The 16,244-nt window shown below is 35.4% G+C and overlaps 3 protein-coding genes and 1 long non-coding RNA gene across 10 annotated transcripts; 1 reads left to right on the top strand and 3 right to left on the bottom strand.

The window, feature by feature from the left end:
* Positions 1 to 452: 452 nt before the first annotated feature.
* On the bottom strand, positions 453 to 3,828 carry LOC111469053 (glucan endo-1,3-beta-glucosidase 11-like). Of its 6 annotated transcripts, none has more exons than XM_023114278.1 (4): positions 3,526 to 3,828; positions 2,314 to 3,416; positions 915 to 1,452; positions 453 to 825 (listed from the first exon to the last, which is right to left on the bottom strand). In XM_023114278.1, exons 1-3 carry the CDS (start codon positions 3,584 to 3,586, stop codon positions 1,384 to 1,386), a joined length of 1,233 nt encoding a protein of 410 aa, XP_022970046.1. In that variant the 5' UTR covers positions 3,587 to 3,828; the 3' UTR covers positions 453 to 825; positions 915 to 1,383. The 6 variants fall into 6 exon arrangements, with proteins under 6 accessions (XP_022970046.1, XP_022970047.1, XP_022970050.1 ...); XM_023114279.1 differs by having other exon boundaries at positions 453 to 754; XM_023114282.1 differs by having other exon boundaries at positions 453 to 588.
* LOC111469113 lies at positions 1,411 to 1,796 on the top strand. Its single transcript, XR_002714819.1, has 2 exons — positions 1,411 to 1,494; positions 1,590 to 1,796. It is a non-coding gene; the product is annotated as an uncharacterized LOC111469113 (long non-coding RNA).
* A 1,963-nt stretch (positions 3,829 to 5,791) lies between the features above and the next one.
* LOC111469034 (granule-bound starch synthase 1, chloroplastic/amyloplastic-like) lies at positions 5,792 to 9,778 on the bottom strand. Of its 2 annotated transcripts, none has more exons than XM_023114249.1 (14): positions 9,688 to 9,778; positions 9,064 to 9,433; positions 8,905 to 8,985; positions 8,718 to 8,816; positions 8,541 to 8,630; positions 7,954 to 8,017; positions 7,759 to 7,859; positions 7,576 to 7,685; positions 7,246 to 7,489; positions 6,994 to 7,170; positions 6,720 to 6,911; positions 6,553 to 6,639; positions 6,341 to 6,469; positions 5,792 to 6,242 (listed from the first exon to the last, which is right to left on the bottom strand). In XM_023114249.1, the coding sequence occupies exons 2-14, from the start codon at positions 9,424 to 9,426 to the stop codon at positions 6,126 to 6,128; spliced, it is 1,854 nt and encodes a 617-aa protein (XP_022970017.1). In that variant the 5' UTR covers positions 9,427 to 9,433; positions 9,688 to 9,778; the 3' UTR covers positions 5,792 to 6,125. The 2 variants fall into 2 exon arrangements, with proteins under 2 accessions (XP_022970017.1, XP_022970018.1); XM_023114250.1 differs by having other exon boundaries at positions 9,681 to 9,710.
* A 2,542-nt stretch (positions 9,779 to 12,320) lies between these two features.
* Positions 12,321 to 13,340, bottom strand: LOC111469110. The gene is made up of 2 exons (XM_023114353.1): positions 13,046 to 13,340; positions 12,321 to 12,956 (listed from the first exon to the last, which is right to left on the bottom strand). Exons 1-2 carry the CDS (start codon positions 13,163 to 13,165, stop codon positions 12,831 to 12,833), a joined length of 246 nt encoding a protein of 81 aa, XP_022970121.1. The 5' UTR covers positions 13,166 to 13,340; the 3' UTR covers positions 12,321 to 12,830.
* Positions 13,341 to 16,244: the final 2,904 nt, after the last annotated feature.

The raw sequence follows: 16,244 nt of genomic DNA, 5'->3' as shown, positions 1-16,244 counted from the left end.
TTGATTAATACGATAGTTTGTAAGTTTGTAACTCTTATGTGATGCGTCTCTATACAACAATTGATAATGGTGCATCATCAACTTTTGCTGTCTTTTTGGCCCCATATCTTTGTCGACTATTGCCTCATGACCATTTTATACTCCTTTTAATTAAACTTTTCGATTGATAATGATGATGATGCATCATCGAGCTCAACCATAGAAAGTGAGAATTTCTTAAGGAACATCATGTATATGGAAATATGTTGTTCAAGGCATGAAAAGTACTTGGCTTGAAATATAAGATTAGGCTTTTGAACAGACTTTGCGCGGAAGAAAAGAAAAAAATAGGGAAAGGAATTGAGGGAGATGAAAAAAAATATGCAAGTTTATTCTCCATCTGCCACAATGGAGCAAGATTCAGAGATAATAGATTTGGAAGAAGATCGTAAAATTTAGAAAAATTCAAAAACTAAAATTGCAAATTAATAAAATTTCATTAGCAAATGGGATTACACATGTTTGGATCATCCATCCACCAGATATTATGTCCATCCACGAACTCAATTCACATACAAAACTATTAATTACTAAAGCACTGAAATCTCCCTGTAAAAAGCAGGATGAAGAAAAAAAGAAGAGATTAACAGATCAGATCCAGCTCAGAATATGAAATGGAATGCATACAAAAAAGGATATGATAAAAATTCCAAGCTGAGCTTTTTCTTTTGTCACATGGCCCTGTCAGTTCTTCAACCCCCACTCCATTAAGTGACTATTGGTAAATTCAAGAAACTTTCAATGATATTGTTGCTTTTACATTGTAAAATAAGATCCTAATAATCCCTACAAAAAGTTTTTCATTATCAAATCTTCATTTTTAGGCAACTCATTATCTTACATAAACAATCAAAGAAGATATAAATCACACAAACCTGAAAAGAAAAATGTATGGTGAATAGGGTTCCCTTTCCTTTTTCTTTTTTTCCTTTCTTCTTCCTGATTTATCATGATTTCTTGCCAAAAATTATGACTAAATGGCCTACAGGGAGAGCATTGTTCTATAAAAATTGAACAGGACTGAAGATTTTATCTGTTTTAGATACTAAAAAGAATGGGTTTGCATTCATAATTTCCAACTTTTGTTCGGAGTAAAAGAGAAGTCGAATAACTTTCGTTATGGTCACACACAAAAGAATGGGAAAAAGGAAGGCAGAGAAATAAAAGAGAAGGAAGTCGCGTACAAGGAAAGGAACAGAATTTTTACCTTTTCCTAAGTCCGACGCTGCCTCTTATTCTCTCTGGCATCTTCCAATTTGCTTTTAAAGGCTGATTCTGATAAATGAAATAAAATCCAAAGCATCTTTCGGAAAAATATACTGAAAAACAAATCATCTCCTAAATTCAATGTAGCAACTTGAACAGCATCAGAAACAGGCTCGCTGAGAAGGATCCAAGCCAATGGCTTCTCTCCTGCCACCAAAAATCACCGCTGTTTCTCAGTCTCCACAAACAGTAATTCAAACAGATACATTAATGATTTTATGTCACAGCAATCTACTCGAATTATCAAATCACCTAAATTCTTTTAAATAATTGAATGTTGCAAGTAAAATTTCAACATACGTCAGGAAAAGGGGGAAATTTGAGCCCTTAAGATAGGTGGGCATCTCCAAAATGGCATCGCCTACAAGGATCCTAATATAAAAGTTTGAACTAAAGCTCATTTAACAGCCTACTGAGCTTGAAAGCTTGAGCTCCCAAATCAAATTGGAATGTTTTTTTTTTAAAGAAAGTACCATTCGACTTTTAAGAATTTTAATAAGTGCCAAATTATACCCATTTCTCTCGTGCTTTCAAGGTAAAAAATGAAAATAAAACACGAATTTTGTTGTGGACTACACAAGGAATAGGAATATGCATATGGCACAAATTAAAATGTTAGAATGGCCTCAAAATCAACTGATGAGAATCCAATGAATGAAGATTGGGCCTGTGCTCCTACTATTGATCAATCACAGAGATGCCCCCCAACTCAACTCTTTCCAATTCATTCTCCCATTTTTATCAGTTTCCAATGACCAGAAAATTTCAATCTCCCCTGAATTTTCGGGAAAGATTGAGAAATAAACCCATTTCACTTTATAGATTGGATGAAGCATGGCTGACAATTGTGCATCCCCAGATGTATGGCTTAAGAGATAGAAACTGCAATAGCCCATTTTCTTAACCCAATATTTGTTTCTATCTCTGTCACTTTATGAACCAAACACGCAAATCAAGGAAAAAAGATGCAATAATCATTAAAACAACAAAGTAACGGAAAAATGTTACCGTGGCGGAGGAAATGGCCAAATAACCAGTTGAGGAGGTAGTGGGAGATCCCGACGGCGAAGGCTGCGCGCCGGAATTGCCATGAGTCCCGTTTCCAACGTCGTCGGTATGGGAAAATCCGAGCTGATACACCGGCGTACCGTCAGGCTTAAAGAGCCCATAATTCCTCTCCGAAGTTGGTCCAGGCTTCATATTCTCATTGAATAAAGCAAAAACATAAATGTTGAGGTCTGAGCTCGGCCTCAATGGCGTTCCCTTCTTCTGGCAGATGTACTTGAGAAGGTTCCCATTGTACTTCTTTGCATTCTCCGGGGTCGCACCGGCCTCGTCGTCATCTCCCTTCGACGGCCATCCGGTCTCCGAGATGTGAACAGGAAGTTTCTTGTAACCAACAGCGTCGAGAGCAGAGTAAACCGCGTCGATCTGTGCGAACAACATGTTGTCGTAGCGAAGATTCGAGCCGGGATCTAAAACCCCTTGGTTCGGTTGGAAGAGGACGAAATCAAGCGAAACCTGCTTCGGATTCGCCTTGTACGCGAAGTAAGGGTACGCATTGATCAAGAACGGGGAGCCGATCTTGACTTGGAAATCCAAGATTGGTACCAAACAATCAACTAAATCCCTCCGGAAGACTCCGGCGGAAGGTGGATATGAAGTTTCAAGTATTGCCAAAGAATGCGCTGTCGTCACGGCCACCTGTTTATCTAGCCCTAGATTTACGAGCGCCGTGTGCACGCTCTGCATCGCCGGTAGTAAATTATCATTAAGAGAAGTGTCATTGAAGGTTAATACCTCATTTCCGACGAAGATTGAAGTGATTTTAGTGCCAGGCAAGTACGCTTGAACATTATTCTTCACCCACTCTTGAGCACACGCCGTATTCTTCATTTTGGCCAAATACTCGTTTCCAAGTCCGACTATAAACTCCACGCTCGTATTAGCAAATGCGCGAAGAACCTTCGGACTCGCATCGTACAGCTTCACCTTCGTAGCTCCAATTGATTTCACCAGCGGGATTACATTCTCCGGAGTAGGAAGATTGTTCGCTATCTGACCGTAGTTCACTCCAACAGAACTCACCATAACAGGCAGCAACAACAAACCTTCACAAAATCACGATTTCAAGCTAGAATTTCACAAACCTTCACAACACTCCAGAATTCCACAATAATCCACATATTAAACCAAGAAAAAAGCACAATTCCATATTACCTGAAACCAGAAACAGAATGCACGAACTGCATTGGTCGAATCCGAACCTTCTCAGCTCCATGGAGCTTGAAGCTTCAATAGCCTAGGTGAAATTCGAAGTCCGCAAATGCGAATCACAGCACTGAAGAGTGGGACTGTGCAGCGATCTGTGGAGCCGTCGGGAGGCGATTGCCGGCCGGCGTCTGGTTTGAGTGTGAACGGAGAGCTGAGTGAGGAGCGGAAGCAAGGGGAAGAGCCGTGCGGTAGTGATCATTTTGTAGAACGTTGAGATGGACGGCGTAAAGTAAAAAAGCGGGAAAAGGAAAAATAAAAAGAGAAAAAAAGTGTGAGTATCTATTCGTTCAATACATTTTTTAATAAAACTTTTTTTTTAATATTTTATAATCATTTCTTATTTTCCATTTTATTATTTTTATTAATTAAAAGATGCTAAAAAATACTCCCTTGTTCAACTCCAGTTTGTCAGGTTAGTCTGGTCAGAAATCACGACTCTCCACAATGGTATGATATTATCTCTGAACATAAATTCTCATGGTTTTGCTTTGGGTAGCCTCATACAAGGAGAGAGTATTCCTCGTGATCTTCCACTAAATTAAACGGGACTCACTCCCAACAACACAACCCGGTATAAATGGAAAATTGAGATTTTTTCCTTTCTGCATCAAATGTACTTTAGTATCCCTCTTGTCTAGTAACTAGAGACCGACATTGGTTATACCCAAGGGTTGGGAGCTAAAGGGTAGCCGATAATGGGATTATATTCTCGTCCCCACACCCATACAAATTTTTGTATCATCATGTTCGCTATAAATATGAATAAAGTATTCTATAATATTGAAATTTAAAAATTTTAAATTTATATGAAATATTTTATTATATTTTTATTTATATAATATTATTAAATTTATTAAGATGTTTTATCCTTTTTAATAAAAATTATATTAAAAATAGAATTGTCCATAAAAAAAAATACTTTTTTAAAAAAGTATTATAATTTTTTTTCTAATGTGATTGAAACAAACATCTTCACGTGCTACTTTCATTTGTTAAAAGTTTGGTAATAATTATTTTAATTTTTATTAAAAAATTACAAAAAAAAGACTAACTATATCGATCCAAAAGGTTTTGTTTTTAGTCACACTATAAACAAAATTATTAATTTTATTATCAATAATTAGGTTAAATTAGCCATCTTAAATTTAAAAAATCTAAATGAATTAATTTAATAGTTATAAATTTTTGTCTGTCTAATTAATTACTGAATTTTAAAAGAAAAAATACATAAAATAAACTTGTAATTACCATCTTTATATAAGGAATATGTGCAAAATTTCACGTGAAACATAGGGTTATTAAATCCTTAGGAATTTTTTTTACTTTCTTTCATATTCAAATTCTATTTATCTCATTAATTTTAGCTTATATTAATGAGATAAATAGAGTTGACTTCATTTTTGAGGAAATTCGTGCAGCGGAAGATCCTGAATTTGAGACTTTCTATAACAAAAATATTCTCTTAAACGAAGGCATTTGTGCTTGGATGGCGGCTCAAGATCAGCCTCATGAAAACCTTATATTCCCTGAGGAGGTTCTACCCTGTGGAAACGCTCTTTAATGGAACTTTAGCTTTAGCTGGTCGTGACCAAGAAACCACCGGTTTCGCTTGGTGGGCCGGGAATGCCCGACTTATCAATTTATCCGGTAAACTATTGGAGGCTCATGTAGCCCATGCCGGATTAATCGTATTCTGGGCCGGAGCAATGAGTTACTAAAATTTAAAATTAATGAGATAAATAGAGTTTGAATTTGAAGGAAAGTAAAAAAAATTCCTTAGAATTTAATAACCCTATGTTTCAATGATTCTCATCCCACGTGAAATTTTGCACATATTCTCTCTTTTTTATTGTAGATTAGCCCAATAAAGCATTATTCCTTTTGGAAGTGACTAACGAGAATGGAATAGAGTTGGTAATCCCTCTCTCATTTCTAACCCTAAAAATCGTGAGACTGACAACGATATGTAACACGGAAAAACGATCCGTATCTACTAGCGGTGAACTTGAGTGTTCCAAATGATATTAGAGTCAGACACCGAGCAGTGTACCAACGAAGATCTGGACCTTACTGGGGATTGATTGTAAAATCTCACATCAGTTCGAAGAGGGAACCATGTGATTTTAGTTTTTGACTTTTGATTTTCACTCGAAAGAGCTCGTAGATAATTTTTACGAGCCACAAATTTGTCAATTTGGTCATATTATAGTGATTAGCATTGTGATAGAATTCCTTTGCACGAGATTTTAACAACAAACAACTCAGAAGTGTAATATTTGCCTTTGCAGGAGAGGGTGGCTGAAGGACAAACTAAGAGATCAAAAGCAAAAAAAAAAAAGAAGCTGTAGATGTAGTTTTCCTGGACGGACTACACAATCACAGGGTTCTTTACCTCTCAATCGTGTCATGTCCGAGGAGGAGCAGCCATCACTTGCAAAGTGGCCCCACCTGCCTGCTCCTGCTGGAAGCTGGATATCAACAGCTTCTGTGCTTCCTTCTTCATTAGCAATAAACATAAACTAAGAGAAACTGGGAAAACTTATGACTCAAGGAGTGGCAACGTTTTCCTTGGCAAGAGGAGCGATTTCCTCCCCTTCTCGTCCAGGTTGGCTGTTATCAACTCCCAATCCCAACAGGGATTCTTCCCATAGTTTAGCTGGACCCTGCATATGAATCGACATCGTTCCGTTTCAGTTGAATCGCCAAATAACAAATAAGAGGAGGCTATGGCGCAGTCAGTATGATGAGAAAGGGTACTTACCTTCCATGAGAAATCTTGAGCCATAGAGTTCTGTATCATTTCTTTGTGGGCAGCGGTGCCGAAGAGTGATAGAGCTCTTACAACAGTCTTAGCAATTGCTGCTGCATCAGCTGGAGCAACCGTTTCACACTGGCAAACACAACCACCCAACTCCAATCACAAAAGGAACCCAAGCAATTATATGAAGCGGATTTGAAATTATCCGTACTTACTTCAACGCTGAACGCGCCCATTTGGAGACCTGTATAACCGTCGATAACAGTGTCGGCGAGTCCACCGGTTGTGCTTACCAAGGGAATCTGAAATTGAAATATATGAAGTGATGGGGGTGTATGACTTAACCAGTTGAGCTACTAACTATCAGAAAGTGGCGACTTACGGTTCCGTAAGGCATAGCTTGCAACTGGATGAGGCCACAGGGTTCAAATCGACTTGGAATCATCAAGAAATCAGCAGCAGCATTTATGAGATGTGCTAAAGGAACGTTGAACTTTGTCACCCCTCTAGCTTTTTCAGGATATTTTATCTCTAGCTCTTCAAGTTGTCGCTCTAAGTACTTCTTGCCAGTTCCCTAGCAGAAAGAAAATGGATATCAACTTTCCACCAACTACAACAGTCGTTTTGGAAAAAGAAATAAGCTAACATATACTCACTAGAACCACCAATTGAACATCTTCATTAATGAACATCGGAATAGCTGCTGATAGGATATCAGATCCCTTTTGCTCTTCGAGTCTACCAATAAATCCCACCAAAGGGATGTTCCTGTCAACAGGCAATCCAACTTCCGCTTGAAGAGCTTCTTTCAGAAGAGCTTTTCCTTCCTCAACCTGAAAATGAAGATCTAGCTAAGAAATGTTTTCAATCAATTTAGAACCAAAATATGAACTCGACAGTTAGCTTACGGTTTCAGCATTGAACTTGATGGGAATGTATTTGTCAGTTGTAGGGTTCCACTCCTGAACATCCATGCCATTCAATATACCCGTAACGGTCGTCAAACGAAGAATGGTATGCAATTCAACACCCCGATCAATTCCCGAAACAAGTTCCTGGGCATAATATGGACTAACAGTGAACACACTGTCAGATTCCAATATTCCAGCCTTCATCCAGTTGATTTTTCTTCCCTTCACAGGCTTTTCATACCTAGAAACCAAGATTTCTAAGAACACAATGGGAAAATAATATCTTCTGAGATGCAGATCAAATGGACAAGTAGCTGAGGCACTAACCCATCAGTAAAGTCAAAGGAACTCTTGAATTGATCAGGCAGATTCAGAAGGGAAAAGTCTGAGAAAGCAAATCTGCCTTGATAAGCAATGTTGTGAATGCAGAAAGCAACCTGTCAGCATTTAAGAGTACAATATCAGCTCATGTCTACTGAATTAAACAGAACCATTCGGCACAAAACCAACCTTGGCACTTTTATAAATACCCTTTGCTTGATACATGGTTTTCAAGTAGCATGGAAGAAGAGCTGTGTGCCAATCATTGGCAACGAATACAACATCCTCCCCTGCAATGAGTAGCAAACCACATTTTCTCTGTGCGTTAGCCATTAACTTAACTATCAATTTGAGACTACTGGGGGAAACAAAGCGAATGCATACCATATGGTCCTGAAAAGAACTTGCTGCTGTTCAAATTTAGAACCAAAGGCGCCAACAGAGCAGCCTGATGAGCACAGACATGCGATGGTCAAATGAAAAATAGATGTCGAAACACTAGAAACCATGTCATCAGGAGGATATTAATCCATTGATGGTTAGAAACTATGAATCTCCACTATGGTATGATACTGCCCACTTTGACCATAAGCTCTCATGGTTTTGCTTTTAGTTTTCCAAAAGGCCTCACACCAATGGAGAAGTATTCCTTACCTCATAAACCCATGATCAACCCCTTAATTAACCGACATGAGACTCCTTTCCCAATAACCCTCAACATTGCTCAATCGAAGTAAGTGAAATACAAGCAAATTGGGTATTTTTGTTCATAAACTACTTATAAATGTCATTTGGCATTTCTGGATGACGGGTAAATGACATTTACAAAATAAAACTTTTCGACTTATCAAAATGGCACTCAATGAAGACGAACTAACTAGATTACAGAATTCCATTGACTGTCTCTATATTGATTTGATGCCACAGCATGAACAAGAACAATCATATTGAGACATAACAAGATTAGTCACCTGGCACAACAGGCTAAACCGCAACTGATTGTCCTCATAATCCACTCCCGCATTAGGCCCATATAGTTTAGACTTAGTTTTGCCCCAAACCTGTTGAGATCCACAATGTAAAGAATCAGAAGAAGGATCTCGCAGAAGAACAATGTATACACACTTTGGTTATGGAATTCGCATTACCTTTTGCAGAAATATTGGGTTATCAACAAATACTCGATCAACTCCTCGTTTGTAGCAATGGAAAAACCGTATAGTAAAATTTTGATCCCCAACTTTTACCTGGTCATGTTCATTAAAATGTTACGAAATTGTTCCTTCGCTCCTCCCCACAATTGATGGATCATTTTTCATAGATGAACTTCTTTACCTCGGCTGTTACATCAGTGTCCCAAGAATCTTTGTACTGGTCATAGCGAGGAGCTATCGTCATGACACGATGTCCTCTAGCCTACAAAGCAAAAATAAGGCTGTAGCAGAAAATTATGGCGAAATTGCATCTGAAAATAAGGCGAGAAACATCACTTACAGCCAATGCTGGAGGCAATCCTCCAAGAACATCACCCAGCCCACCAGTTTTGCTCCATGGAGTAACTTCGGCAGCAACAAGCACTATGTTCATCCCTTGTTCACACACAATTTGCCCAGCAGTTCTACCGAGACCATCAGCTCCCCTACTGGCACCCCTGCAAATAGCACTTGCAGCAGGGGTTTTCTTCCGTAGCACATCCAAATTGTTCAAGGATTTCAACCCCTTGTGAGTTTCTACTCGGTACTTCAGTCCGACCTGCGACAGGCTCGTTTTGTTCTCTGAGCCTGTAGCCTCATGACTAGCGATGAGGGAGCTCCTCGACATAAAATTGGAAACAGTCACCGCTCCCATTGACGCCATTGTTAATCTAAAAACCAGCATTCAAAACAACGAACAAAAATTCATATAATGATCGGTCACACAAAGCAAGAAAAATATTGAGAATACGAATCCATACAAACAAGTTAAGAAATGATCAAGAAGAAAACACAACGAAAACGCAGAATCAAAACTGCTTCAGAACAGGAACTCAACACCTAAACCAAAACCAGCGAGCATTAGAAAAAAACCATTCAAAGGCAAAATGTCAAAAATTAGGGAAGAAGAAGTCCGACCACTCACCGGCGATGAACTCCAGCCGCAAGAAAAGCAACGGACACTGCAGATCTGTGGAGGACGACGGTAATTTATAGGATTTTCAGGAGGAGACACGTGGCGAAGATTGAAGAGGGCATGCGTGCGAGGCGAGGCCAGGCTCCTCAAAAATGGGTTGGCACGTGTGAAGTGTGGGCCCGCGGCATCGGTGGTTGTGGAGCTATTCGGGCCAAGACGATGTCGTTTAAGGCTGCAAGGAAAGGGTCCCACTGATGGGACGTAATAATATAAGAGGAATGGACACGCGCTTTAAGATTTTCTGGGAGCTTTTATATTATTATTCATTTTTAGTTATTGTCAGTTTGCTTAATTATTTAATATTATTATTATTATTACTACGATGATTGGTGAATGAACGGTGGAGAATTCACGTGTAAGAATTAACAAAAAGAATTTCATTATTTAAAATATCATTTTAATCACTAAAATTCATCCGAATTTAATTCTATTTAATTCTTTTAAAAGTTAATTATAATCCAAATTAATTCAATAAGAATAAAAAATTCATGGAGAATATATTTCTAAAATTTAAAAAGAATATACCAATAAAAATTTATGAAAATTTCGAAGTATATTGTAGGGACACGTTTTTCGGGTGGCTCAAGTCACAAACTCTCACCTACTAAAATGAAATATTTAAAAATACATCGTGAGGTCCCTCATCGATTGTAGGAGAACGAAGCATTGCTTATAAAAGGGTGTGAATTTTTTTTCCTAGTAAACGTGTTTTAAAACCGTGAGGCTGATGATGATACATAACAGACCAATGTAGATAATATCTATTAGTGATGGGCTTAAGCGGTCGCATACACAATCATTTAAATTAAGATAAAATGTGCACATAATTAATGAACACCCTTATAGCCAAGACGCCGATCTAATTCGACCCTTATAGTCGTGCAACTTGTGCACGCCTCCACCTCGACTATACCGTCTAAGCCTTATTTGAAAAGAATTAAAGTAGCATAAAGGATATAAAAATACTCAGGAAGCAGTTTGTTTGTCGTTTTTAATTTATTCTTAAATCTTATGTTATTAGTTCGTTTGTTCATTCGGTGTCTTATTCATTCTTATGTATTCGTTCGAAAGTTTTGAGTACGTAGGTTAGTTGAGTCGAGTATTAAATTTGGGATAATGTATTAATAATAATAATAAAAAATATTAATATCAGATTTAATGACTAAATTAATTGAATTATGTTGAAGTTAACAATATTTTATATTATCAAAATTCAATGAAAAAAATACAAATTTGGAATATTAAGTATTTAATTCAAGTAGTTTCCTATATTTAGAAAAGCAAAATTTGGTTTAAAAATAACTTTTAAGCACCGTTATTAAATAACATTTATTATTTTTAATTTACAAGAAACTTTCCTCTTTTTAAGTGATATTTGATGGAAAAAGATTCTTAGCATTTTGGAAATTACCAACATAAATGCATGTTAATTACTTATTACCATAGCTATAATCAATTATTAATATTTAAATTAATTAAAAAAATTATTTTTATAATTATAATCGCTTTCTAAAAGATATAATATTTGTAATAAATAAAAATAAAAAAACATTTTTCTAATTATTATTTAATGAATGAATATCACATACATATAATTGTTAGAATTGGATGAAATCTATTTCGTTAGAAGTACCATTGCGACTTTTTTTTATTTCTTGAACGAGTGTTATATATATATATATATACATATATATATATATATATATACATACATATATATATATATATACATACATATATATATATATACATACATATATATATATATATATATATATATATATATACACATGTATATACACAAAGTTGAAATTTAAATAATTTATTAAATATATCATAAATAACGTCCAATATTTAATTTCTATATAAAGGAAACTTTACCATTTTGTCTTCGGCTTTTGAGTTTAAAACTTCCCAAATCTAAAAAGCTTCAAAATCTTGTTTTTATTATTATTATTAAAAGATTTTATCTTAATTTTTAAGAAACGACCATTTGTTAATTAATATTTTTAATTTAATTTTTATTCGTTCGTTATTGATATGATATCTAAAGGATAAGAATCCATAATAATTTCTTAAAAGATAAATGTGAGTGAGGGTTTTGATTCTCTAGCCAACTAATATATGAATCTGTTAAATACAAAATAAAATAATAATAATTAAAAAAAAAACTTGTAAAGTTACCTTAGTAAATAAGATAAAGAATAAACACACAAAAAGTGCTTACTAAATCAAAATCTTACTCGATCAAAATTTTGCACTTTTGCAGCAGTGAACATGGCAAGATCAAAGGTGCTTACTCGGTCACAATTGTCATGTCATGATCATGCTATCTTCATAGTTAAAAGATTCGAGATCTCGAATGGGAACCAAAATTTCCACAATTAGAATGAGTTACAAGATAAAATATTCTTCATTTAGGTTCTAATTTTTTAAAACCAAACTTAGTTGACTCATTTGAAACTTTTAAACTAAATAGTTAATTTTTCACTTGATTATTTATTTAAATGGTTAATCCAATCCTCATTCAAATAAAAATTTCTAAAATCCCCTCTAGAAACAAAAGGGATCAAATTATCAAATACGTAAATCAAATATATCAAACTATGTGTGTAATCAAACAATAACATTTGATATTTAAATATTATATATAATTGCAATCAGCTCCCGAGAATTCATCGTCATCATCACAGACACACACCAACAATGAGTTGTTCAAAAGGCATCCCAATGGATTTGATGATTCCTCATGCTTCTGCTTTCATTTTACCAATTTTGTCTTCATCTAAAGCTTTGACAGCGAAGGAGAATCCAAGACGAACCACTCATTTCAATAACTAACTTATACAGATGCATATACTTCCGAGAATTGTTCTTAATATTCTCACACAGACAGACGGTTCAACAATGGATTTCAATAACAATGAGACTCTGTCACAAACAAGAGGAACTCGCACAAAATCTCTTGATTTTTAGTCAGTAAAATCACTCCACAATGTAAGAACAAAATTTCTGTTCCTAACAATCATGTAATTAATATAACAAAAAGAAGATCATAAGAAAGAACGAGAACAGGCTCCTTAGGGATTGGATTATCTATGAGCAGTTACCAAAGTCTCAATAAACCTCAATCCATCGAACCTCGGCGCAAATTTCTCCTTCTCCGCTGACGAATCCGAACCGCAACCTCTGTTGGAACCGGATTCCGAAACAAAGCCCTAAAAACACAATACAGCAAATCAAAAACCGATCAGGACAATAGAATTGAAAATGGAACATTCGAAGTCGAAAGCGATGAAGATTTTACCTCTCGAGAGGGAGGATTAAGAGCGAGGTCACGATCTTCATTAGAGGAGGACGAAGAGGAGGAGAAAGCCATGGTCGAAGCGGCGAGGACCGAAGCGAGTAACGTGCAGGAGCCTTTCATGATTCGTCGGAGCGGACGGTGAGGAAATCCGACGACAGTCGCCGGATCTCGGCGGATTTAGGGGGAATGGGGAAGAGAATCGGAGATGAAATTTAGAAGACGCCGCTGAATATTGACCTCAGAGCGCTGAAAAGGGGATGGAGGGATTTGTTGTTATATTCTGCGAGTCTCGCGTGTATTTATGTGTGTTCGGAAATTTCGCATTTAACGAAATTGAATTTGGATTTAAGATCCGCTCCTTCGCTTTGTTTTCCAGCTACCTCTTTCTACGCTGTCCATTCACTTCGTATCTCGTGGACCCCTCTTGCCGACGTGGCGCTCCATATTTATACAATAAAAAATGGAAAAAAAAAATACAAAACATAGTTGGCCAATTTGGTCGGTTTGTGCCAAGTTTCGATTTTTTTTTTTTCTTTTTTTTTCTTTCAAAATTTTAAATTTATTCATTTTAAAATTTACTAACTCTCAGCCCGATAGTATTCTTCATTTATAAATTTAATATTATAAATTTAATATTCTACTAAATTAATCAACGTGAGACTCATTTCCAATTATCCTTATTCGTTATACATTTTCAAATTAATTATAATAAATTGAGATTAACTTCAAATTTCAATTTTTCCACTCATATCATGGCGTGTAATGTTAAGTGACAAAAATATTATAAATTCAGGGTTGAAATTTCAATAAAATAAAATGAAAATATAAACAATTGGCAAGAATAAAATGGGTAATTTACAAGGAAAATAAATTGACACCATTTGTTCGGTTGACGCTGACGTTGACGGCACCGCAGCCGTTGGATGGGATGTTAACCGGGTCCCACCGTGGTAACACGGTACGAATGACAGTAGGCAATAAAATCTCTGAAGATGCTTTGAGTGATGCTAAATGTGGTGGGACCAGGGACAACAGCAAGAGGTTGAGATTTGTGTTTGGAAACACGTTCAACGTATGGTTTCGGCAGACCGGTTTGGTCCTCGACGGTCGGTCCCCATTAAAGCCGACCAGATTTTAGGAAATAATTTGGAGATAATAGTATATTTATGAAAAAGAAAAAAAAAAGAACATAAATAGTTAACATCTTAAATTCATTATTAATTTCATGAAAAATAATTTAGAAATATATATATATATATTTATTTTTTTTTTATATCAAGAGCTATTCGTGAGACATCACAATCTACCACTTTGTGGTCCAATGTCCTTCTTGGCACACCCCCTTATGTCTACATTCTTCGGGGAATAGCTAAAATGCTGGCAGATCGTTCGATGTCTGACTCTGATATTATGGCAGATCGCCTCATGTCTACATCCTTTGGGGAATAGCGAGAATGCTAACAGATCGTTCGGTGTCTGACTCTGATACTATAACACACCGCCTCATGTCTACATCCTTCGGAAAACAGCGAGAATGCTAGCAAATCGTTCGGTGTCCGGCTCTGATACTACTTGCAACGGTCCAGATCCACCGCTAGTAAATATTATCTTCTTTGGACTTTCACGTTGTCTTTTCGAGCTTTTTTTTTTTTTTTGAAGGAATACTTTGAAACATTAAAATCATCACAAAATTAAAAAGTTCTTTATTATCAAAATATATGATATGATTGAAGCTCATAAAGCTATGACATATCGAAAATTTAGATTAGTTTTGATTAAATGTGAATCCATTGTGATGGTTGACCCGAACTTAGTTTAGCGTGGGACCCCACCGTTACGCGATATTTCTAGTCTTTTCGCGCGGGTTCGGTCGCCGTTCAATGCAAGCTGCGGGACCACATTAGTCACCTCACCGCCGCCCAATTTCCAATGACCAAACCTTTTCTTTTTTCTTTTTTATCTTTTCCATAAATAAATAGATTTTCCCGTTAAATTACAAAGCTTAAATTAATAATAAAAAAACCCCCTAATTTTTAAATTGGTTAATTTTTAAAAAAAATTTTAAAAATTTAAAATACCATTTTAGATAATATTTTATTTAAAAATTTAGTTATTTTTAAAATTTCATAAGTATTTCTTAAATATAATAACGAGAAGAAATTTTTAAAATTTTTTTTAGAAAATTAATTGTGTTTTTGAAATTTTTTAAAAGTTTAAAATATTAATTAAATTTTTAAAAACTTAAAAAATAAAAAATTAGTTATTTTTTAAAGTTTAAAACATTGAAAGTTTCTCCTTAAAATTAGCATATATATATATATATATATATATATATATATATATATATATATATATTTTGATAGTTTAAAGATGTTAATTGAAAATTTTAAAAGTTTAAATTTAAAAGGGTAAAATATAAAAGTATTTTTATCAATTTAACTAAATATGAATTTATTTAGTTTTTGTGTTAAATAGTTTTAAATTTTTACAAATTAATTAATATGGAAGGTAACTAAATTTAGGATTTAACCTATCAATTTAACTTCTAATAAAAAGTTAGTTAGAGAATTTCAGAATTAAGAATAATTTATAATATAGAACGATTCATTTTAATCTAAATCATTTAAATTAAATTAAACGTGACACTTTCTTTTTTTAGCTTTGAATTAAACTTATATTATAAACTCTAATAAAACGCCATTTTCATTCAATTAACTTCATTTTATATTTTTTAATATTTAAATTTAGTCCTATACTTTTAATAAAATTTAAAATTAAATATCTAATTTTGTAGAAAAGGAAAAGAAATAATTAAAGGAAAGAATAAATTTGGGGTATTTGGAAGTCTTCGGTCTTAAGTTGACGGACCCCATACGCTAAATTTAAAAACAAAATAAGAGAGAATGAAATCCGCGGCTTCAAGAAACCTCTGGGAATTTGGAATCCAGAAAAGGGAAGGAAACTCCCGCTTTGTTCCCTATATAAGCACCTCCGGCCTCCCTCCCTTCTCCACAACCAAACCACCGACGTTCCAGCAATCAACCGCCGCATCAATTTCAAGATGAATTCCATGTTCAGTTTCTTCGATGCCTTCGCCGCCGAGATCCTCCTCGGAAAGTTCGTTACGGCTTCTACTTCTGTCCCTTCCTTCACTCCCAACACCGGCGGCGGTGGTTCTGCCTCTTCCGCTCCTGTGAAG

The sequence above is a fragment of the Cucurbita maxima genome, unplaced genomic scaffold (assembly GCF_002738345.1).
Source record: "Cucurbita maxima cultivar Rimu unplaced genomic scaffold, Cmax_1.0 Cma_Scf00038, whole genome shotgun sequence".
Lineage (NCBI taxonomy): Eukaryota > Viridiplantae > Streptophyta > Magnoliopsida > Cucurbitales > Cucurbitaceae > Cucurbita > Cucurbita maxima.
The sequence above is the reverse complement of the archived record's forward strand: the minus strand, read 5'-3'. Positions and strand labels throughout refer to the sequence as shown.